This window comes from Pelecanus crispus, chromosome 11, assembly GCF_030463565.1.
Source record: "Pelecanus crispus isolate bPelCri1 chromosome 11, bPelCri1.pri, whole genome shotgun sequence".
NCBI lineage: Eukaryota > Metazoa > Chordata > Aves > Pelecaniformes > Pelecanidae > Pelecanus > Pelecanus crispus.
This window is the reverse complement of record NC_134653.1, coordinates 1,854,789-1,873,779: the sequence shown is the minus strand read 5'-3', so window position 1 is coordinate 1,873,779 and position 18,991 is coordinate 1,854,789. Positions and strand designations below refer to the sequence as shown.

Here is an 18,991-nt window from a genome sequence, read left to right as displayed (position 1 = left end):
GTGCGGGGATGCACCTTTGCACAACGCGTTTTCAAATTCTTTCCGGCTCCTTTACCCGAAGGAGCCTTCCCCATCAGCTGCCGTGAAAAACTATGGCATTTCTCTTTGACCCCTGTCCCATGCAGTGAGCTGTGCACCCCAGGACAGGCAGGACACCCCGGACCCCGGCACCGTCTGGGCTCAGAGGCGCAACCGCGGCACGGCTCCCTCAGTCCCAACGCAGCGGGCTCGTGAAATAAATCCTCCATTTTAGGCTCGCAAGGCCAGAAGCAGGCAGGCAAAATCCTGCGCTGAATCGGGGCTCTACCAAGTCCCCTACGTGTCCCTGCAGGCGAGGGGACCCGGCAGCGGCTCGGTCGGGGTCCCGATGGCCCCGGGGAGCGAGGGCAGGGACGCTGCCGCCTCCCGCGCCCGGCAAAGACGGGCAGGGATGCTCGGGCTGCAAGGTTTGCTAAAGCCTTCCCGGGAGTGGGATGCAGCTCCCGGCATCTCTGCTGCGTTACGTCCTCTTGCCTGACAGGTGACACTTGGTACCTGACCCTCCTTAATTTCTCTGCAATGAATAGATGTTTTTTTTACGGGACAAAATGCCTTTTGGGGACACTGAGAATGAAAAAAAAAAAAAATCAACAAGTTCAGGTCACACTTGAGAAAATGCTTGTGCTGAAAAACAAAAAAAAGCCTTTTTGAAAAATTCAAACATCCCATTATTCACCTTTTTGAAACAATATTTTCTCCCTTCTTTTATTTTGCAAGCTGCCAACCCTTTTTAAAAGGCATTCAAAAGGGTTAAAGTATTCTGTCTGACCACCCAAAAGATTTTCTCCCTCACGTTTTTATTGCACTGAATAAAAAGAAAAACTTTTTTGTTCAAATAAACTTGAAACAATTTCTTCTCCTCCCCGCCTCCCCCCCGTTTTTTTTTGGTTTGGCCAGTGAGTGGAAAAATCAATTATTTGCACTCCTCTAGCCTGATAAAAAGCATCAGGATTCCGCAAAGAGGCTCAAGGGAGTACTCGCCTCGTACGGCACATAGAACCGGCGCTGAATTTCCCAGCTCTCTGGCCTCCTCTCGCGTCACCCAAGGTTTTGTGCCGAGATCGGCAAATCTGCAGTGCCGCAGAGAGCAAAGGAGCCTCGGAGCAAAGGAGCCTCGGAGCAACGGAGCCTCGGAGCAATGGAGCCTCGGAGCAACGGAGCCTCGGAGCAACGGAGCCTCGGAGCAACGGAGCCTCGGAGCACGGCAGCCGGCACCCTCCCCGGCAGCACCTCGCCGGCTGCAAACCGCGGCCGCAGCCGGGGCTGAGCCCGCTCCCGGCTGAGGGTGCCGGGGGCGTCGAGGGAGAGCAGCGAGCGCTCGCCAGGGCCGGTGCCCGCACCCAGCCACGGCCAGGCCGTGCTCTCTCCTGCTCTGCCACGTCCAAATATCTGCGTTATAGGAAATGCAGGTGGGAAGAATTGCCCGAGATAAACAATGCCATTTTTTTTCCAGGCTAGCGACGCTCTTCTAAGACATGTCACCAAGCATCTTTTTGGTTCATGCCTCTTTCCTTTGAAGAGCGACTTTATGTGTAACTGCAGCGGAATTCTGTTGGTTTTTTTTTTTTTTTTTAAGCAGACTACAAATTAAAAGCGAATCAATATTAATTTCTGGAGTCTTATTTACCGCCTCAAGTTGGCCGCTGCATTTGCTTCCGCTCTATAAAAATCTGGTAGGAAAGCAGTTGAGGAAGGAGACGTGCCACAGAGGAGAGCTGGAAAACCTGCGACATGGGAACGCGACACGCAGCCCCAGCGCTGTGACAACTGATCTGGGTCATCCCCTCCTTGCAAGAGACTTCAAGGAAACGAAGACCAGGAATGTGAAAGGGTGGAGACGGGGATCTCTGTGTTCCATCAAAACAAGCCCATTCCAGGTGAAACCCGGACGGCCTCTCCGCAGGGACGCCCGGGATGGAGCAGGAACATCTGGGACCGGAGCAGCAGAGCTGCCTGCTAACGAACCCCGGCTTCTGCCTGGCGTTCAGGGGGACGCAAAACATTTCAGAGCTCTTTCACATGAATGCATGAAGCCCGCGAGCTCCGTGTGTGCCAGACTGGCTGGCTCGGTGGAGACATCCCGCGAAGAGTTCCGCATCTCCCGCGGTCACGGGCTGGGCTGGGTGGGCACAGGAGCTGCCGGGATGCATCCTCCCTTCCCCGGACCGGGGGCTCCCAGCACATCCCATCAGCTCAGGATGAACTCTCCGGGTGAGCGGCCTCTGCTCCAGGCCCTGCTCCCCATCGCCTCCCCTCCACCGCGTGGTCCTTGCCCGTGTCCCGGAGAGCTGCGCTGCCCCATGGATGAGCCTGGCCCCGGGACCCCTGCCCGGAGGGGAGCGGGGATGGGGGGCCTGGCCCGCTGATGCAGGGGGGGCCCAGCGCAGCGGCTTTGTGTGGGCAAAGCCCTGGCTCCCCAGGCTGGCCTGGAGGGTGGTGGGCTCCAGCCGGCTGCCCGCGGGGCTGCCCGCTGCCCCGGCCTGGGGGCCTCTGGCGCTGCTCCCAGCCCGGGGGCTCTGTGCTGCACCGGTGGGCACCGCGGCGGCCGGAGCCAGAGCTGAGCCTGTAGAGCCCCCGGTGGCTCTGATCTCTGAGCCCGGGAGGCCGCGATCAGCCCTGGGCATCCCCACTCCATCGGCCCCAGGGCTCCACTGCCTCCATCCACCTGGTGCCGGTGCCAGTGTCGGCACCGGTGCCAGTGTCGGTCCCGGTCCCAGTGTCGGTGCTGCTCCTGATGCTGGTGTCAGTGTCAGTGCCAGTGCCAGTGTCAGTGCAGGTACTGGTGTCAGCGCCTGTCCCAGTGTTGATCCCGGTGTCAGCACCGATCCCAGTGTCAGTGCTGGTCCTGGTGCTGGTGTCAGTGCTGGTGCTGGGGTTGGTGCTGGTCCCGGTGCTGGTGTCAGCACCAGTCCCAGTGCTGGTGTTGGTCCCAGTCACAGTGTCAGTGCCAAACTTGGGGTTGGTCCCGATGCCTGTGTTGGTCCTGGAGCCAGCATCAGTGCCGGTGACAGGGTTGGTCCCAGTGCTGGTGTTGGCACCTGTGCCGGTGTCAGTGCCAGTGTCAGCACCAGTGCCAGTGTTGGCCTTGGTGCCGGTGTCTTTCCCGGTCCCGCTGTTGGTCCTGGTGCTGGTGTTGGTCCTGGAGCCAGTGTCAGTGCCGGTGACAGGGTTGGTCCTGGTGCTGGAGCCAGTGTCAGTGCTGGTGTATGGTCCCAGTGCCGGCGTCAGTCCTGGTGCCGGTGTCTGTCCCAATGCCGGTGTCAGCGCTGGTGACTGTCAGTGCCGCTGCCGGGGTTGGTCCCAGTGCCGGCGTCAGTCCCGGTGCCGGTGTCATTCTCGGTGCCGGTGTCAGTCCCGGTGCCGGTGTCAGCGCCAGTGTCGGTCCTGGTGTTGGTGTCAGTGCTGGTGTCGGTGTCGGTCCCAGAGCTGGCGCTGGTCCCGGAGCTGGTGTCGGTCCCGGAGCTGGTGTCGGTCCCGGTGACAGGGTTGGTCCTGGTGCCAGTGTCGGTCTCAGTCCCGCTGTCGGTCCTGGAGCCGGTGTTATTCCCGGTGCCAGTGTCAGTGCCGGTGTTGGTGTCAGTGCTGGTGTTATTCCTGGTGCCGGTGTCGGTCCCGGTGCCGGTGTTGGTCCCGGTGCCGGTGCTGGTCCCGCAGCCGGTGTCGGTCCCGGTGCCGGTGTCAGCGCCGGTGTCGGTCCCGGTGACAGGGTTGGTCCCAGTGCCAGTGTCGGTCCCGGTGACAGGGTTGGTCCTGGTGCTGGTCCCACTGTCGGTCCCGGAGCCGGTGTCGGTCCCGGTGACAGGGTTGGTCCTGGTGACTGTGTCGGTCCCGGTGCCGGTGTCGGTCCCGGTGACAGGGTTGGTCCTGGTGCCGGTGTCGGTCCCGGTCCCGCTGTCGGTCCCGGAGCCGGTGTCGGTCCCAGTCCCGCAGCCACTGTCATTCCCGGTGCCGGTGTCGGTCCCAGTGACAGGGTTGGTCCCGTTGCCGGTGTCGGTCCCGGTGACAGGGTTGGTCCCGGTGACAGGGTTGGTCCTGGTGCTGCTGTCAGCGCTGGTGTCGGTCCCGGTGCTGGTCCCGCTGTCGGTCCCGGAGCCGGTGTCGGTCCCGGTGACAGGGTTGGTCCCGGTGACTGTGTCGGTCCCGGTGCCTGTGTCGGTCCCGGTGACAGGGTTGGTCCCGGTGACTGTGTCGGTCCCGGTGACAGGGTTGGTCCTGGTGCTGGTGTTGGTCCCAGTCCCGCTGTTGGTCCCGGAGCCGGTGTTGGTCCCGGTGACGACTGTGTCGGTCCCGGTGCCGGTGTCGGTCCCGGTGACAGGGTTGGTCCTGGTGCCGGTGTCGGTCCCGGTCCCGCTGTCGGTCCCGGAGCCGGTGTCGGTCCCGGTCCCGCAGCCGCTGTCATTCCCGGTGCCGGTGTCGGTCCCGGTGCCTGTGTCGGTCCCGGTGCCGGTGTCGGTCCCGGTGCCAGGGTTGGTCCCGGTGCCGGTCCCGGTGCCGGTGCCGGTCCCGGTCCCGCTGTCATTCCCGGCGCCGGCTCCTCCCGCCCCGTCCCCCGCCCGCCCCGTCCCCCGCTGCGGCTCCGCCCCGGCCCCGCCCGCCCCCCCCGCTCCCGGCGGCGGGCAGCGCAGCATGGCCGCACCGCGCAGCGCCCCGGCCCCAGCCCCAGCCCCAGCCCCAGCGCCGGCCCCGGCCGCGGCCCCGGCCCGCCCCTCCGCGCCCCGCCGCTCCGCGCCCGCCCCGGGCCGCGCATAAAAGGGGCCCCGCGGCCGCCCGCCCCCGCCCGCCGCCCCGCTCCGCTCCGCTCCGCTCCGCTCCGCCGGGGCCATGGCCAAGGACCAGCTGAAGCCGCGGCTGTGCCGCATGCTGAAGGGGGAGAGCGGCTACGGCTTCCACCTGCACGGCGAGAAGGGCAAGAGCGGGCAGTTCATCCGCAAAGTGGAGCCCGGCTCGCCGGCCGAGGCGGCGGGGCTGCGCGCCGGGGACCGCGTCGTCGAGGTGAACGGGCTCAACGTGGAGCAGGAGACGCATCACCAGGTGCGGGCGGGGTGCGGGCAGCCCACCGCGGCACCCCCGGCCCGAGCGCCCCGGCTCTGAGCCTCCCCACCGGCTCGGCTCTACCCAGCTCCGGCCACCCCAAAGGGTGCTTGGCTCCAAAATACCGCTGCTGGAGCGTCTTGGCCTGGCCGGTGCGCGCTAGGGTGGGATGGGTGCCCCCGGTGCTCGCTAGGGTGGGATGGGTGCCCCCCCAAAAACCCTAGGCCTCGGCTAGCGCGGGGGGTGCGCGTGCTTTGCACGCCCGGGATGCCGGCTTCCCGTGAGAATGGTTGCGTGGTGCGGTCTGGCTGGCTGCCGGGGAAGGGATGTGGTAATCGTGGCGAGGTGGGAAAGCCGAAGGTGTTTCGGTACGGGCAGGGCACCGCTGCATTACGCAAGCTGTGGTGGAAAGGAATGGGGAGACCCGGCCTTTATTTCCGGCTCCGCGATGGGTTTTCTTGGCCGCTTTGGGCGAGCTGCTTATGCGGCCCGGAGCGTGTGGGGATGCCTTAAAATCCACTGCTGAAGCTCTGCGGATGTTCGGCAGTTTGGCTGCCTGCAGTGAGATAGGGCTTGCGGGGGAATAATGGCTGGTATTAGACCGCGGCCATCACGGGGGGGGTCCGAGCGAGCCGTTTCTCAGCTCCGTAACAGAAGCTGCGCACGTCAGGCCGTGTCATTTTCTGCTTATAAAACTGAAGCTTGTGTTTGTTAAACAGTTTAGCCTCCCCCCCCCCCCCCCCCCAAAAAAAAACAAAAAACCAAAAAACCAAGCAGTGAGATTCGGGCTGCTCGTGTCCCACTGGAGGCAGGGAGCCGGGCAGGGGCACAGTGCCCAAAGTGCCCCGGCTCCTCCCGGCTCTGCGGGGTTTAGTGCTTTAGTAACTTAAAACATCTGGCCGGCCACCGCTTTATCGGGGCAGAGCAGGGATGTGCCCTCACGTGGCTCGTGGACCCAGCAGTGGTTTTGGGGGGGTGCGGGTTCCCGGGCAGGCGTGGGCGTTGCTGTGCTCGAGGCGAGGCAGAGCCTTGCGGGGCATCGGGGCAAGCCCAGGTGGCTCCAGTGAAGCCTCCTGGACTCCTCTCCATGGGCTCGGTGGGTTTTCACGGCTAACTGAGCCCGTTTGGATGATCTGAGCCAGCTGTGTAAAAGTTAATGTTTGTCTTGAATGTGATTTCAAAACCCTTGAAGGAGGATCCACGTCTTTGATCTGGCTGGGCAGAAAGGAGGGCTGCGTTCCCAGAAGGAGCTGCGTTGTGTTGGAAGCCATCAGAACTCCCTGCTGAAAACGGGATGCTGGGGACGGGCGATAGCGGAGCTGAGGCAGCCAGCTGCGTCTTTGAAATGTGCGGGGGTTTTCCAGTAGGTCAAGCGAAATGGGAGAAATGTTCCTGTCTTCCATTTTCTGCTGGCGGAGGCAGGATTCAGCCCTGGCACTCGCTGTGGATGTGACGGAGCGTCCCATCCGGGGTGTCGTGGAGCTCACAGCCGTGCTGCGTTCCCGCTGTGATGGCGTTAGCGTGTGCGAGCGTGCGAGTGGTATGAGCAGGAGCAGCCCTGCCCCGGGACATGCTCTGGGGTCATGCTTCCTCCTGCCTCAATACAGCAAGAACCTCTTCCCCCCCGCCAAAAAAAAATACCTAGCACTGATGGGCTGTGGGAAAGGCGATGCCATGGCGGGTCAGACGCTGGCTCCTGCCAGCGCGTTGGAGCAGCTGGTTTGCCGTGGCCTCTCCTCCTTGCGCTGCTGCGGTCCCCGACCTTGAATAAGTAACGCTTCTCCATGTGCATCTGAAGCTGCGGTGGGACGGAGCCCGCAGCAAACAAGGCCTTGCTGTTTGGGTGTAACTGTGTTTCGAGCTGAAGCTGGCGGCATCTGTGTCTTTGTTCTCTGTTTTTTCCTGGCCTTACCCAAGGAGCGAAGGCAGAGCGTGTTCTCAGGGCGTTTCATGTCTTGGATGCAAAATTGCATCCTGGCTCCTCGGTTCCTCGCCAGGGCGGGCAGTGGGTGTGCGGGGCAGTGCAGCGGGCTCCTGCCCTCCCGCTGTGCCCAAAGTGCCTGGGGTGCAGGAGCTGGGTGCTGTCTCTCCTGGGATCAGCTGGTGGGTGGCTTCTCCCGGAGCCCTGCGGCCGTGGAGTCCGAGCTCCGGCTTGCCAGCCTCCGCTTGGCTTGGGGCTGCTGTGCAGCACCAAAAAATGGTGCTTCTGGGGGTCATGGCGGGGGTGATGGTCTCCTGGGAGATGTGCGGTTTTCAGATAAGACGCGTTCTTCTGCGTTTGGTGTCTCCGCACCAGCATGGCAAGCGCGAAGGCGATCTGACTGTGCTGTTAAGAGGTGGTGCAGGAAATCCTCCGTGTCCTTGCTGAGGCTGGCAGCACGGTGCACGGGCAGAGGCATCTCTTTTGGAGCGGGAGGGATGGACTGAGCAGTTCCCAGCGGCACCGTGAGTCTCCTTCCTGGGCAGCTGCTGTTTGGCAAGGGTGGAAGGGCTCTGCCGGCCCGGTGCTGGTGTAGCCAGGGTTGGAAGTCTGGGTGGAGCCGCGGAAATCATGCGGCTGGGACCCGTGCTGAGAAGGTGCCGGATGCGCAGGGGAGGCTGTGTCGTCTTCAGAAAAGCTGCGGGCTCGAGACTGTGACCATGGCTCGGAAACGGGTAGGGTGTCGGGCAGGACCTTGCCATGTGCCTGGCTGCTTGCTTTGCCTTCACCCCGCTGCTCTGTCCCCGAAGCGACTTGCTGCCCGGGGAGTTTGTCACAGACGGCCTCTTCTGCTCGTCCCTGTTAACGGGGAGAGGATGAGGAGCTGCTCTGTGCCCGCTCTTCATCCCTGCCTGGCTCAGCCCCTGGCACTCGCGGGGCTGGGGGGATGCTTGCTCCGTCGCTGCTCTTGCCACGGCTGTCGGGGAGCTCGGCAGCGGGCTGAGCCCCAGCATCGCTCTCCGCCGGCTGCTTCTGCAGTCCCTGTGCTTGGTTGTGGTCTGCAGGACCCTGCTCCCGGCCGGTGATTAACTGTGCTGCCCTAATGCCTGGAGCGCCCGGACTGCGGGGTCTGGGCCGTGTCGCTGCGCGGGACCCGGCGTGTTTCTCCCGCGCGCTCCCCGCAGGCGTTGGCTGTCTGCATCTCCTGCCGCCGCGTGTCGGCTGCCTGCTCCCAGGTCCCCTCCGGGAGAAGTGGCCTCGTGCACAGGCACTGCCTTGCCGGTATCGGCAGCGCCGTCTGATATCGCGTGTAAATAGATCTGAAAGGGAGCAGATGGATTTTCTGGGGCTTGGTGGAATAGCACCCTTCAGGCCGGTTACGGATGGGAGCCCTGGGCACGCTGCCGCCCGACGCGGCGTGTGGAGACGGAGGCTGCAGCCTGCAGCAGATCACTTGGTTCAGGACAAGCAGCCTTGTCTGCACTCTATAAATTTCTTGTTGGTTGGTGGTTTTTTTTTTTTTTTTTTCATTTGCAGATACCAGCCCTGTTGACCTTGAATGGAGCTTGCAGGGGAGTAAATAAACGCCAGCTAATTGCGCATTAGGCTCGTTTGTCACTTACAACCTTGGTGGTTGCAGTGTGGCTGGCCGGCGTGACCTAGATCAGAGTGGGAGCCCCATAAGGAAGCCCAGCGCTGCTTCGGGGGTTTCCCAGCGCGCCTGGGGGGGGGGGGTCACAGGTCTGTGGTCTTCAGGGCCACCGCCTCTCCTCCTCCTCCTCCTGGGGATGAAGGGCTGTGCAGGGAGGAGGTGGCCCGGCAGAGCCAGCCCTCTGCGGCTGCTGGCAGGGAGTCCGGAGGTGCTTTCCCTTTGCCCGGCTCCTGCATGTGTCCTGGATCTGCCCCGTTTCCATCACAGCCCAGCCTGGTGTGATTTACCCCCCTGCCCGGCTGCGGCCGGGATCGGCTCCTCCTGGCTCTCCCCGCCGCGCCGACACCGCAGGCTCCTTTCAGAGGCTCTGCCAGTCGCCGATCCCTGCGAAGGAGCCGGGCAGCCGCAGGACAATGGTCCCCATTCAGCGCTGCCCGGAGCTGGATCCCAGCAGGGATGGGCCCATCTCCTGCTCCCAGCACTGGAGTCCCTTATCTCTGCTGGCCCCCAGCACAGACCGGGGATGAATGCGTAGGTCGAGTTGTTTCCTTCATAAATTCACCTGCAACGGGGTGTAGCCGGTACAGCGGGGTGGTGGGGGGCATCCAGCAAAGGCAGTCCAGCCACCGAACGCATGCATGGGTGCTTGGTGTGCACCCCAGCTCTCCACCCTGCCCTGGTTATGGGGGGAGGAAGAAGCCCCAAGTAGAGCAAACGAGGGTGTGCGGGACTGCGTGCTTGCTGGGACAGATTGTGTTGTCCCTTTAGGGGACAAAACCAGGCAGCAGGGTTTTTGATGCTGGGGATGGGGGGCAATGAAGCAGCCGCTGTGAAAGCTCCTGTCTGCGCAGAGCAGGTGATCCCGGGTGGTCTGTGCAGCTGCCCTGGGCAGAGCTGTCACGTGGAGCGGAAAGAGCCGTCGTCACCTGGGGCCGCAGGCAACAGGCACGCCATCCTGGGGGTCCCCCAAAGCCACGCTCTTCCACCGATGGCTGGAAGGGACAGCAAACTTACACCCTGCAGCAAGACTGCAGCCGCAGGAGAGCGTGGGGGAGTCGATCGTTCCCAGACCCAGCTCCTGCCGCAGCCGGGAGCTCCCCGGGTTTCTGCTCAGTTGCTCTCCTCCTTTCCAGGTTGTGCAGCGCATCAAAGCCGTGGAGACAGAGACGCGCTTGCTCGTGGTGGACAAGGAGACGGACGAGTACCTGTGCAGCCTGCGCCTGACGTGCACGGAGGAGATGGCGCACAGCGGGATCCTGCTGAACTCCAGCGTCTCGCCCACCAAGTCGGTGGGCAGCGACAACGGGGAGGTCTGGAAGCCGCAGCTGGATCTGAGTGGGGGCAACCTCCAGCGGCACTCGCACAGCTTCTCCTCGCACGGCAGCAGGAAGGTGAGGGCAGAGCCGTGGGGCTGCTGGGCGCGGGGCTGGGGAGCGGGTGCAGCCGCCCTGGGAGCACCTCCCTCTGCAAGCACAGCTTGCTTCCCATCGGAGAAAAACCTTCCGTACGTGGCCGGCTGCTTTGGGGACCCCGCTGTGTCCTGAAATAGCGGGTGAGCTGCCCCTTGGCCTCATTCGCTCTTGCTCGAAGCAGCGTCGGCGGCTGGGGGCTGCGCTGCGCTCTCCCCTCCTGCGCCCCTCAAGGGTTTCGTGAGCCCCGGGAGCTGCTGGGGGGGCTGGGACGTGGCGGGGGGGTCGTCAGCCCTGGGGACGGGTGACCCAGCTGGGGTCTCCCTCCCCTACGGGGACAGGCTGCACGGACCAGGGACACGGCAAAGCTGGAGCTCGTGAACGAGTTTTTCTCTCCTCCATTATTTGCAGGAGGGAGGGAACATCTGGGGCGAATGTGTTCTCAGCTTTTTGCTTAAATAGGAAGGAAATTAGCTCTTTTTCAAGTGGCCTGGGTCTGGACTGTGATTCTGCAGTAAGTGCCTTTTATTGGTAAACTCCTTTCCAAAAAGGAAAGAATTTGGGGTGGAAAACGTCCAATTTCCATGGCTGCCTTGCTGCTGGGGCTGGGCTGGCAGAGACAGCGCAGCCTTGCACTCGGCAGATAGCAGGGTTCGGTCCCGGCACTGCCCTTGCTCGGGGTGTGAACGTGGCAGGAACAGCACCGCTGTCGCACGGCTGAGTCTGTCACCTCTCTGCAGCCGACTGTCCCCTTCCATGTCCCCCCCAGTGCTTGCTGCTCTGTGCCACTGGGCAGGGCTCAGCCGGGTGCTCAACCACCGCCTCCATTGCAGAGCTGCCATGGGCGCACTCCTCTTCCTCCTCTTCCTCCTCTTCCTCCTCTTCCTCCTCTTCCTCCTCTTCCTCCTCTTCCTCCTCTTCCTCCTCTTCCTCCTCTTCCTCCTCTTCCTCCTCTTCCTCCTCTTCCTCCTCTTCCTCCTCTTCCTCCTCTTCCTCCTCTTCCTCCTCCCCGGGGAGCTTGCAGGGGCTGCAGTGCCTGGTCGGCCCCTGCCCCCTCAGAGGCTGGGTGCTGGCTGGGTGCTGGCCGTGGGGCTGCCGGGAGGGCGTAGGTGGGCAAGGCAGGGGAGCTTTGCGCCCTCAGGAGCCCCCACAGAGTAAGAGCTGAAGAAACTCCCCCACGCAGATAAGAGGCGATGCTGGTGTGAGGCAGGCGGCATGTGCGTCTCCGGCCATGAGGGGGTCTCGCCTCCGGTCCCCCCCTCCAGAGCTGTTTGCCATCTTGCAGAGGAACCCCCCTTCCTTGGGGCTGGCAGGGGCAAGGTTGGAGGCAGTGTATTTTTTTTTTTTTTTTTACTTTATTGCATGATTTGAAGCTGTTTGAAGGCCTGTGTGGTGATGATGGGTTAGTTTCCCCTGGGGGTCAGTGCAGCGGGGGGCTGGTCACCCCCCGGGACGGCTGGTGGGAGAGGAGCTGTTCCCAGCGGGATGGCTGGGGGTGGCTTTCCAAGCTGGGGATTTCCTATCCTGTCTCCATTTCGTTTGCTGGTTGCAATCCAACAGCGTGTGCTGACGGGAAGTCAGGCGAGGGGAACAAGGACGGTCCTTTCCGGCCTTTGGGTTTCGGCTCCTCTAAGGAGAGGGTGGGACGGGGAGAGCTGGGCAGGGCTGGGGTGCGAGGGGGGAGAAGCACCCGCGCTTCCCCTCGGAGGGGCTGCGGGGCTTGGCGGGGGGCTTTGCCTGGGGCGGCGTGGCCGGGACGTTTGGTGCTCGCTGTGCCGGAGCCGGGGTTTGGCAGAGCCTGCGCTGGGCAAAGGGAACTGGCTCTGGGGGCGATGCTTTGGGGGACAGGGGCTGCCGAGCGGGCGGCGCTGAGCATGTCGGCTGCTTGCAGAGGCTCAGGTCAGCGGCTGGTTTGCTCCTGCCGCCGCGGGCAGCAGCTCTTTTGAAGAGCTGGGTGCTGCAGCCTTTCCTGGCCAAGGTCACTTCGTGCTGACCCTGGCCGGGAGCGACCCTGGCACAGGGTCAGGAGTGGCCGGAGCAGCAGGACTTGCATCCTGCTCCGGTGCCTTGCGGTCCTGCTTGCTTCAAGGAGGTAATACCTGCTCCAGGCTCTTGGTCTGGGTGATGCGGCTCTCCTCCTAGGTCCAAAACTGGAGGCCAGGGGAGCGATGGTGCACCCCAGTTTCTGCAGTGCTCAGCCCTCCAGCACCGTGTCCCTGTGTGGGGCAGCTCTAGCCTGACCCTAATCCTGCAGATCTCCGGCACTGGGCCCACGTGGGGTGCGGGGGCTGTTTGGGGGGAGATTTCTGTCCCTGCAGTGGGGCTGTGGCAGCTGGGGTCCAGTTAGAGACTTGCCCTCAACTATGTTCTACCCTTAACTGGTTTAGTGGTGGACTTGGCAGTGTTGGGTTAATGGATGGACTGGATAATCTTAAAGGTCTGTTCCAACCTAAACGATTCTATGTTTGGAGGGGACCAGGCTCTGAGCTGGGTGGCACTGGGAGAAGCTGGACTTGGGCTGGCAGCGCTTGGGTCTTTTGTGTAGCTTCCCTGGGGGTGTTTGGTGAAGAGGGAGAAAAGGCAGCTCCCTTCCCCCTGCAGACCCCTGGCCCCAACCTGCCCCCGTGGGAACTGGTGCCCATGCTCCAGGCTGCTCCCGGGGAGCAGCATTTTTTTGAGCAGCATTTGTTTATGTAAAGGCTGCAGTTTTCCTTGATTTGAGGCCCCGGTTGTTCAGTGCAGCTCGAAGCAACGAGCAGCTGAAACAAAGAGGAGGGAAATCTGGCCCCCCGGGGCGGCCGTAGCGGTGGGCAGCGGAGAGGCGATGCAGTGGGCAGGGTGGGCTGCCAGCCCCCCCATGCTCCCCCAGTCTTATTTTTGCAAGAGGAGTGACCCCCCTGGAGAGCTGCCGTGGGTGGGGAGGTCAACGTTGCACCCCCAGCAGAGACGCGGTGCCCGGGACCTCGCGCTCCAGGAACCACGGTAATGCCATGAATAATTCGGCGCGTATTTAAAATCAGGCTGCCTGCCTGCACCTTGGGGACTCGTGGCCGTGGTGGCACGGGGAGCAGGGGCTGCCTTGCCCCCGCCCGCAGCGTTGCACCCAGGCCCGTGCCTGCCTGCGCTGGGGGGGTTTCCCTGCTCGCTGCGTCCCCCGGGAGGGCAAGCAGCGGGGTGTGCCCCCACGCCGTGCGCTCCCCTGTCCCAAATATTCTTGCAGCCACGGGGCTGTTTTCTGCTTTTCCCCGGAGCTCTGGCTCTCCGCTGTCGGGCAGGCGGCGTCGAGCCCCCAGGGGTTTGGGAGGCAGCGGGCAGGGCTGTGCTGGAGGGCAGGGGGGTCTCAGCGTGGCAGCGGCCGCTCTGGGTGCGTTGGGTGCTGGGGGGTGAGCTGCTTTTACCGCAAAGGTGCCTTTGGGACAGCGGCGCGAGCCGTGGTAATTAAGTGCCTGGGCTAACGGTGTGTAAAAGGCAGGCGCGCCGCGGTGCTGCCGGCCGCGCCGGAGGCGGTGGTGGTGCGCAGGCAGCGTGGCCTGGGGCTGGCAGCATTTTGGCAGCAGTGGCTGTAGCTTGGCCGCTCCTGCTGCGCAGCGGGACGGATGCGCTGTTACCGGGACCCCCGGTACGGCCGCGCGGGCTTCAGGAGCCGCGTTAGCGGTGTCCTTGGGACTTGCTGCCTCGCTGCTTTCTCCAGGTGTGTTTGTAGGAGAAACAAGAACAACGGTGGAGTCACCGAGCTGCGTTTGGGGTGATGCAATTCCCCTCCTTCTCTGCTCCGGTCACACCATGGCATGACTGCAGGGAGGGGTGGGTGTGCAAAGGGACATTTACAACCAGCTTTTGTCTTTTGGAAAACAAACCCACGTCTTGTTTAGTAGCTCCTGGATTCAAGCAGCCTGTTGCGTCCAGAAATTTTGATGTGGGGGAATTAGTGGCATGTTGTTAATTAGCCCCTGCTCAGGCGGGGACAGTGTCACCCTTAGCGTTGCTGCAGGCAAGAACTGCAAAAGAACGGGTGTCCCTCTGCTGACACGGGGAATTTGGGCCGGCTCTTTGCTGGGCCGGCGAGCAGGCGTGGAGCCTCCTGCGTGCCGCCGGCCCGCGCTCGAGGGGAGCTGGTGTGCCTGGGGACAGATGTGCTGCTTTCCGGAGGAGGATGGACAAACGCCCGGGTGCCTGTCGGGACCCGCAGGTGTGGGGCTGGCGCTGACATCGAGGTGGTAAATATTTATGCTTCTGTTTGGGTCAGGAATAAGAACTTTTTCTGTTGTGAATAAAACTCGGCGTTGCAACGTCTTCAGCCGCCAGCTTTCTGCCGGAGCGCTGGAAGGGGAGTAGCTTGGGACAGATGTTTTTGGAGAACTTTGCCAACTCAGTTGAGGCCCAAAATTTAGGACTTGTAGAATAACCACAAAGATGTAATAAAACCTAACATGAGCAGAAACGTCTGCAGTAATTATTGCATTAAAAAAAAAAAACAAAACCCAAACACAATGCCAAAAAATAAGTGCATGGTTTAAATTAAAGCACTGCCCTGCAGCGTCCTGCGCTCCCCGGGGCCCGGTGGCAAGCTCAGACCTGCGGGGAGAGAAGGGCAAAGCTCATCCCTGGTCCAACCTGGGTGAGGTTCCTGCTGTGCAGGCAGAGGCTTGGGGCAAACCCTCCAGCACAGAGCCCGAGGAGCTGCAGCCATGGCCCTGCGGCGTTCCCTGCCCTTCCCACAGCAGCTATTTTTGTGGATGCTTCCAGCCTGGCAGCGCTCGCTGCGGATCTGAAAGGGCAAAGCTGAAAGGAAGCCGTGTGCGTGCCCCGTCGGGGCAGGGACGCATCACTGCGTGCGTTCTGTGTTTCTCTGCGTAAACAAAAAGAAAAGTTTGCAAAGCCACTTCTGGACCCGCAGCGTGGAGCTGCACCAGGGCTGCCGGGAGCTCCGGTTGCTGCTCTGCTGTGTCCGGATGAGGGCATGGGATGGGAGCGCAGCTTCCCATGTTCATGCTGGGAATGGGAGGGCAAGGTCCCTGCAGGGAGCTGGGACGCAGGACAGCGGGGCCGGAGACCCTCTGCCTCCCTGCAAAGAGCGGCGCTGCAGCGGGCGCTGGGCTGCGCGGGTCTGATTGCCGCAGCCGAGGAGCGGCTGCAAAGGCGGGCTTGCTTTTGGGATTAGAGCTTCGGTGCCGTCCCGGAGGCAGCGGTTGGGCTGGCGTGCGGTGGAGCTGTGGGGAAGCCGGTGACGCTGTGCCGGCGCTGACCCTGCTGCATTATTGATAGCGCTGGGCTCGCCGGCATCGTGTGTCGCGGGGCTGGGCAGAGTCGGTGCCGGTGGCGCGGGTGGGCTCTGGAGCAGCTCCAGCTCGCAGCAGCATCTTGGGGATGGAGGTTGGGGTGTGCGGCAGCCGCAGGGGCCCTCTCCGGCACCGGCAGTGGGACGCTTGCCCCTCGCCCGGTGGGCAACGGGCCGGTGGCCCGTGCCGGTCTGGGCTGCGGGAGGCTGCTACACCGCGGGCGTTGCTCGGAGGAGCCTGGAGTGCTTTGCTTTCCTGGGAGCCTGCCCCTTTCCTGCGCAGGCAGCGAGAGAATAAATGCATAAAGAGAGCTGACTTCGGAGACCATCGGTCCCTCTGCCAGCCCAGCGACTTGGCGCTCGGTTAGAAGGAGCAGGACGAGACCTGTTTTTGCAGAGCCGCCTTTGCGCGAGCGCCGGGGTGTTTCAGAAGCTGGTTGCGCTTCTGCCCCCCGCGGTGCGGTGGCGGAGAGCAGGTTTTTGGCATCGGTTTGGGGCTGGCATCACGGTGCCACTGTCTGCGGCGGGGTTTGCTGGAGCCTCGGCTTGCGTTGGGATGAGCCCGCGGGGGAGCGGAGTGTGCTGGGTGTTGCCGCAGCGCTCGGAGGAGGTGCTGGCAGGGATCTGAGCCTCATCGTGCTGGATGCAATCCAGACACGGGATGGGACGCTTACCCACGGTGCTGTAAGGTGAAGAAAGCAGCGTGTTGCTCGCCGTGCTGGAGCACGGCAAGGTCAGCTCTAGCTCCCGAATGCCCCGCATCCCGCCCACTCGCGTCCTCCCAGCGCTGTGGGAAGGGGCTTTGGATGCAAAACGCTTCCTTCCATGTGGACTGTGGCTGCATGCCATCGCCCAAAACGCGTGGGAGCCGCGGGTGGGCTTGCAGGGACGGAGGGAGGGGGCTGAGCGGGTGTCCCCCCGGCTGCAGCTCGCCTGCCCAGGCTCAGTGCGGGCAGCGGGTCCTGTGGAGGAGCTCGGCTGCGGGATTATTTTTGTGCCGGGGCAGCGCAGGAAGCCCCTCCCGGGGAGGAGAGCATCCACCCCGCAGCAGAAACTTCCTCCACCGCGATATTTTTAGTGAAACACAAAGCGAGTGGAAGGGAGCGGGAGGCAGATTAGCATCGGGAAGAGCTGTGCCCGGCCAAGAGCCTTTGTTCCCGGGGCAACGCGCTCCCGGTGCTGCGAGGGGACGGTGGGGTCACCCCTGGGAGCTGCCACCTCCCCGGGAGCGGGGCAGGAGCGCGGGGGGTGTTTGCATCCCGGCCCATTGCCTGGCTGCAGAGCGGTGACACTGCTGACACCAGGAGATGCTGCGTGTGGTCCAACCGGGGACGATCCCTTCTGCATCCTCGAGTAATCAAAAGCTTTCCCTCAAAACGAGTTGAAAACTGACATTAAATGGGAGCCGTTCAGAAACGCAGCTTGCTCCGGCACAGCTGGTCCCGGCCCCCTCCGCTCGCAGGGATGCGCTCGAGCAGCTTGCTTTAATAACAGCCCCACTTACAAGTGGGCTCCTTGCCAGCCATTTAATGGTTCTGTTCAATAGTAAAAATATTAAATGGTTTCAAATAAATTAAAAAAAATCTTCTGGCAGAATCAGGGCCTTTCTGCATGTGCCCTGGCAGCTGCGCAGAGCCTCTGCCGTGACTGCTCCATCCCTTGGAGCTTCTCTGGGATGGTTGGGCTCATGGTCGAGGAAACCTTAAAACACTATTGGTTTGTGGGTTTGGGGTTTTTTTTTTTGTTTTTGTTTTTGGTTTTTTTTGCATTCTCTGTTTATTCCCAAGACCCAAACTAGTTGTGGAGGAGGGGACACGCCGCATGTTTCCAGCATTCTTGATGCAGGAGTGTTCCTGGTGCCACTGTGCAGCATGGCTGGATAAAACACCGCCGGGCAGCTCGCCCCGGACCTGGCACTGCTGCGGGCGATGCTGCGGGTCAGGGTGAATCCCACCCCCTCCTGCCCAGTCCCCCGGGCACGGGGCTGCTCCTACCCGGGGGAGAAGGTGCTGGCGTTAATGGCATTGCTCGTGGCGAGTGGAAAGACACGGAGCAAAGGTGCCGTGCGTATGCTGATTTACAGTGCGTGTTCCTGGGCTTAGAGCTGCCGGCCGGGCACACCCGACTTCCAAAGGAGGTTTTAAAGAGCTCCTTCTAATCCGTAAGGCAGCGTCTATTTACTGCTTGCAGCCCTAATGGCATGCAAGTGCGATGCGATGGCCGTGGCATCGCCTCTGTGCGCTTCGGTCGGGGAGACTGAGGCTGCGAGGTCAAGTGATTTACCCAGCACTGATAGGAGAACTCGTATAAATTAAGGTCTGAATCGAGCCGGTTCTGGTTCCCAGTCCTTGGCTCTATCTCTAGGTACGGAGATTTTACAGGCAGTGGTCTTGGGAGACTCCAGGTTGGGATATGAGAGAGAAAATTAAACTCATAATCAGCAAAGGGTTTCTCCAGATCCACAGGTCTCTCTAAATAAGGAATTAAAACCCAAGCTGTCAACATAATTGTTTCTGGCAAGATCCATATCGTAATTTAATTTCATTACAGCTTTTGCCTGGACTCCTGGGTGTTTTGGTTCCACTGCTGCATACATTTAAACCGTAACCAGACTTGGAGCTGGATCTTGTTGGCTAAATGGCTCACTTTTCCCATTAAAACCTTGCAAGAGTTTGTTACCGGGTAAAATAAGCCGGTCCTAGATGTTCATTAGTGGCGACTCTCTGAAAGCCAAATTGAAAAGTCATTTTATGAGCAAGGGGGAGGTAAGAAAGACAATTCCCTATGGGTACCGGCGCCGCACTAGCACGCGGGGATGCTTTGCAGGCAGCTCGGGCTCCGACTGCCCGGCCAGCGATGGGCCGCGGGTCTTTCCCTCGGTGGGGTCTCCAGCCCTGGCTCTGAGCCGTCCCGCGTGCTGCCCCGCGGCCGGGGATGCTCGAGAGCGGAGCGGGATGGGGAGCAGCAGTGAGTCGGTGTCCGGACGCGGTCCTGGGCCCCTCCATCGCCGTCTGCCGCAAACCCGGTTAAGCGAGGCTCGCCGCCTGCATGGACCCAGCAGGAGCCCTGCCGCTCGCCCCGCGGCGTTATGTGATTAAACCCTCTTACGGGCTTACAGGGGCTAATCCCGTTAAAGAAACGAGCGGCACAAAAGGCGGCAGGAGGGCTAATCCCTCTGCTCCAGCCTCGGCGGGCTGAGCTCCCACCCCGGGGTGCGCGGCGGCAGCTCTTCCCGCAGCCCTTGGGGATGGGGCCGTACCGCCCGCCTGGACCCGCATCCCCCGGGCTGCGATGCTCCGCCGTGGTGCGGGTCTCCAGCTCTTCCCAAGCTCCCGCCCTGCCGTGCCTGCGGCCACCGTGGCCGGCGCAGGGCTGGCTTGCTCGCACCGGGACGGCCACCCCTCATGAGCGGCCAAAGGCCATCCCGGGTAAATCAGTTAATTCTGGCCCTGCGGTTGTTCATGGTTAGCAGGATTTAATTAAGACAAGCCCTAATTAGTTCTAAGCGGGTTGAATGGTCTGTTCTGCTTGGAAGAGCTCCCTGCTCTTGTCTGGCAGCTGTTGATGAGCGCAGGGCTCCCACTGACACTGGGGGGCTGGCTCTGTCCTGGGGATGGGGGCTCGGGGGAGGCCCGGGGTTCGTGGGAGACCCAGGGTTCGTG

General features: G+C 62.3%; 1 protein-coding gene across 2 annotated transcripts in view; it reads left to right on the top strand.

Annotated features, from left to right (window-relative positions):
- Positions 1 to 4,860: 4,860 nt before the first annotated feature.
- The window catches only part of NHERF2 (NHERF family PDZ scaffold protein 2), a 40,467-nt gene continuing 26,336 nt past the window's right edge, over positions 4,861 to 18,991 (top strand). Inside the window, exons 1-3 of one of the 2 annotated variants that reach the window (XM_075718191.1) lie at positions 4,861 to 5,070; positions 9,776 to 10,033; positions 15,803 to 15,805. In XM_075718191.1, the coding sequence (XP_075574306.1) occupies positions 4,861 to 5,070; positions 9,776 to 10,033; positions 15,803 to 15,805 (471 nt within the window). The remainder of the gene's footprint in view (positions 5,071 to 9,775; positions 10,034 to 15,802; positions 15,806 to 18,991) is intronic. The other variant, XM_075718190.1, reaches the window with a different exon arrangement.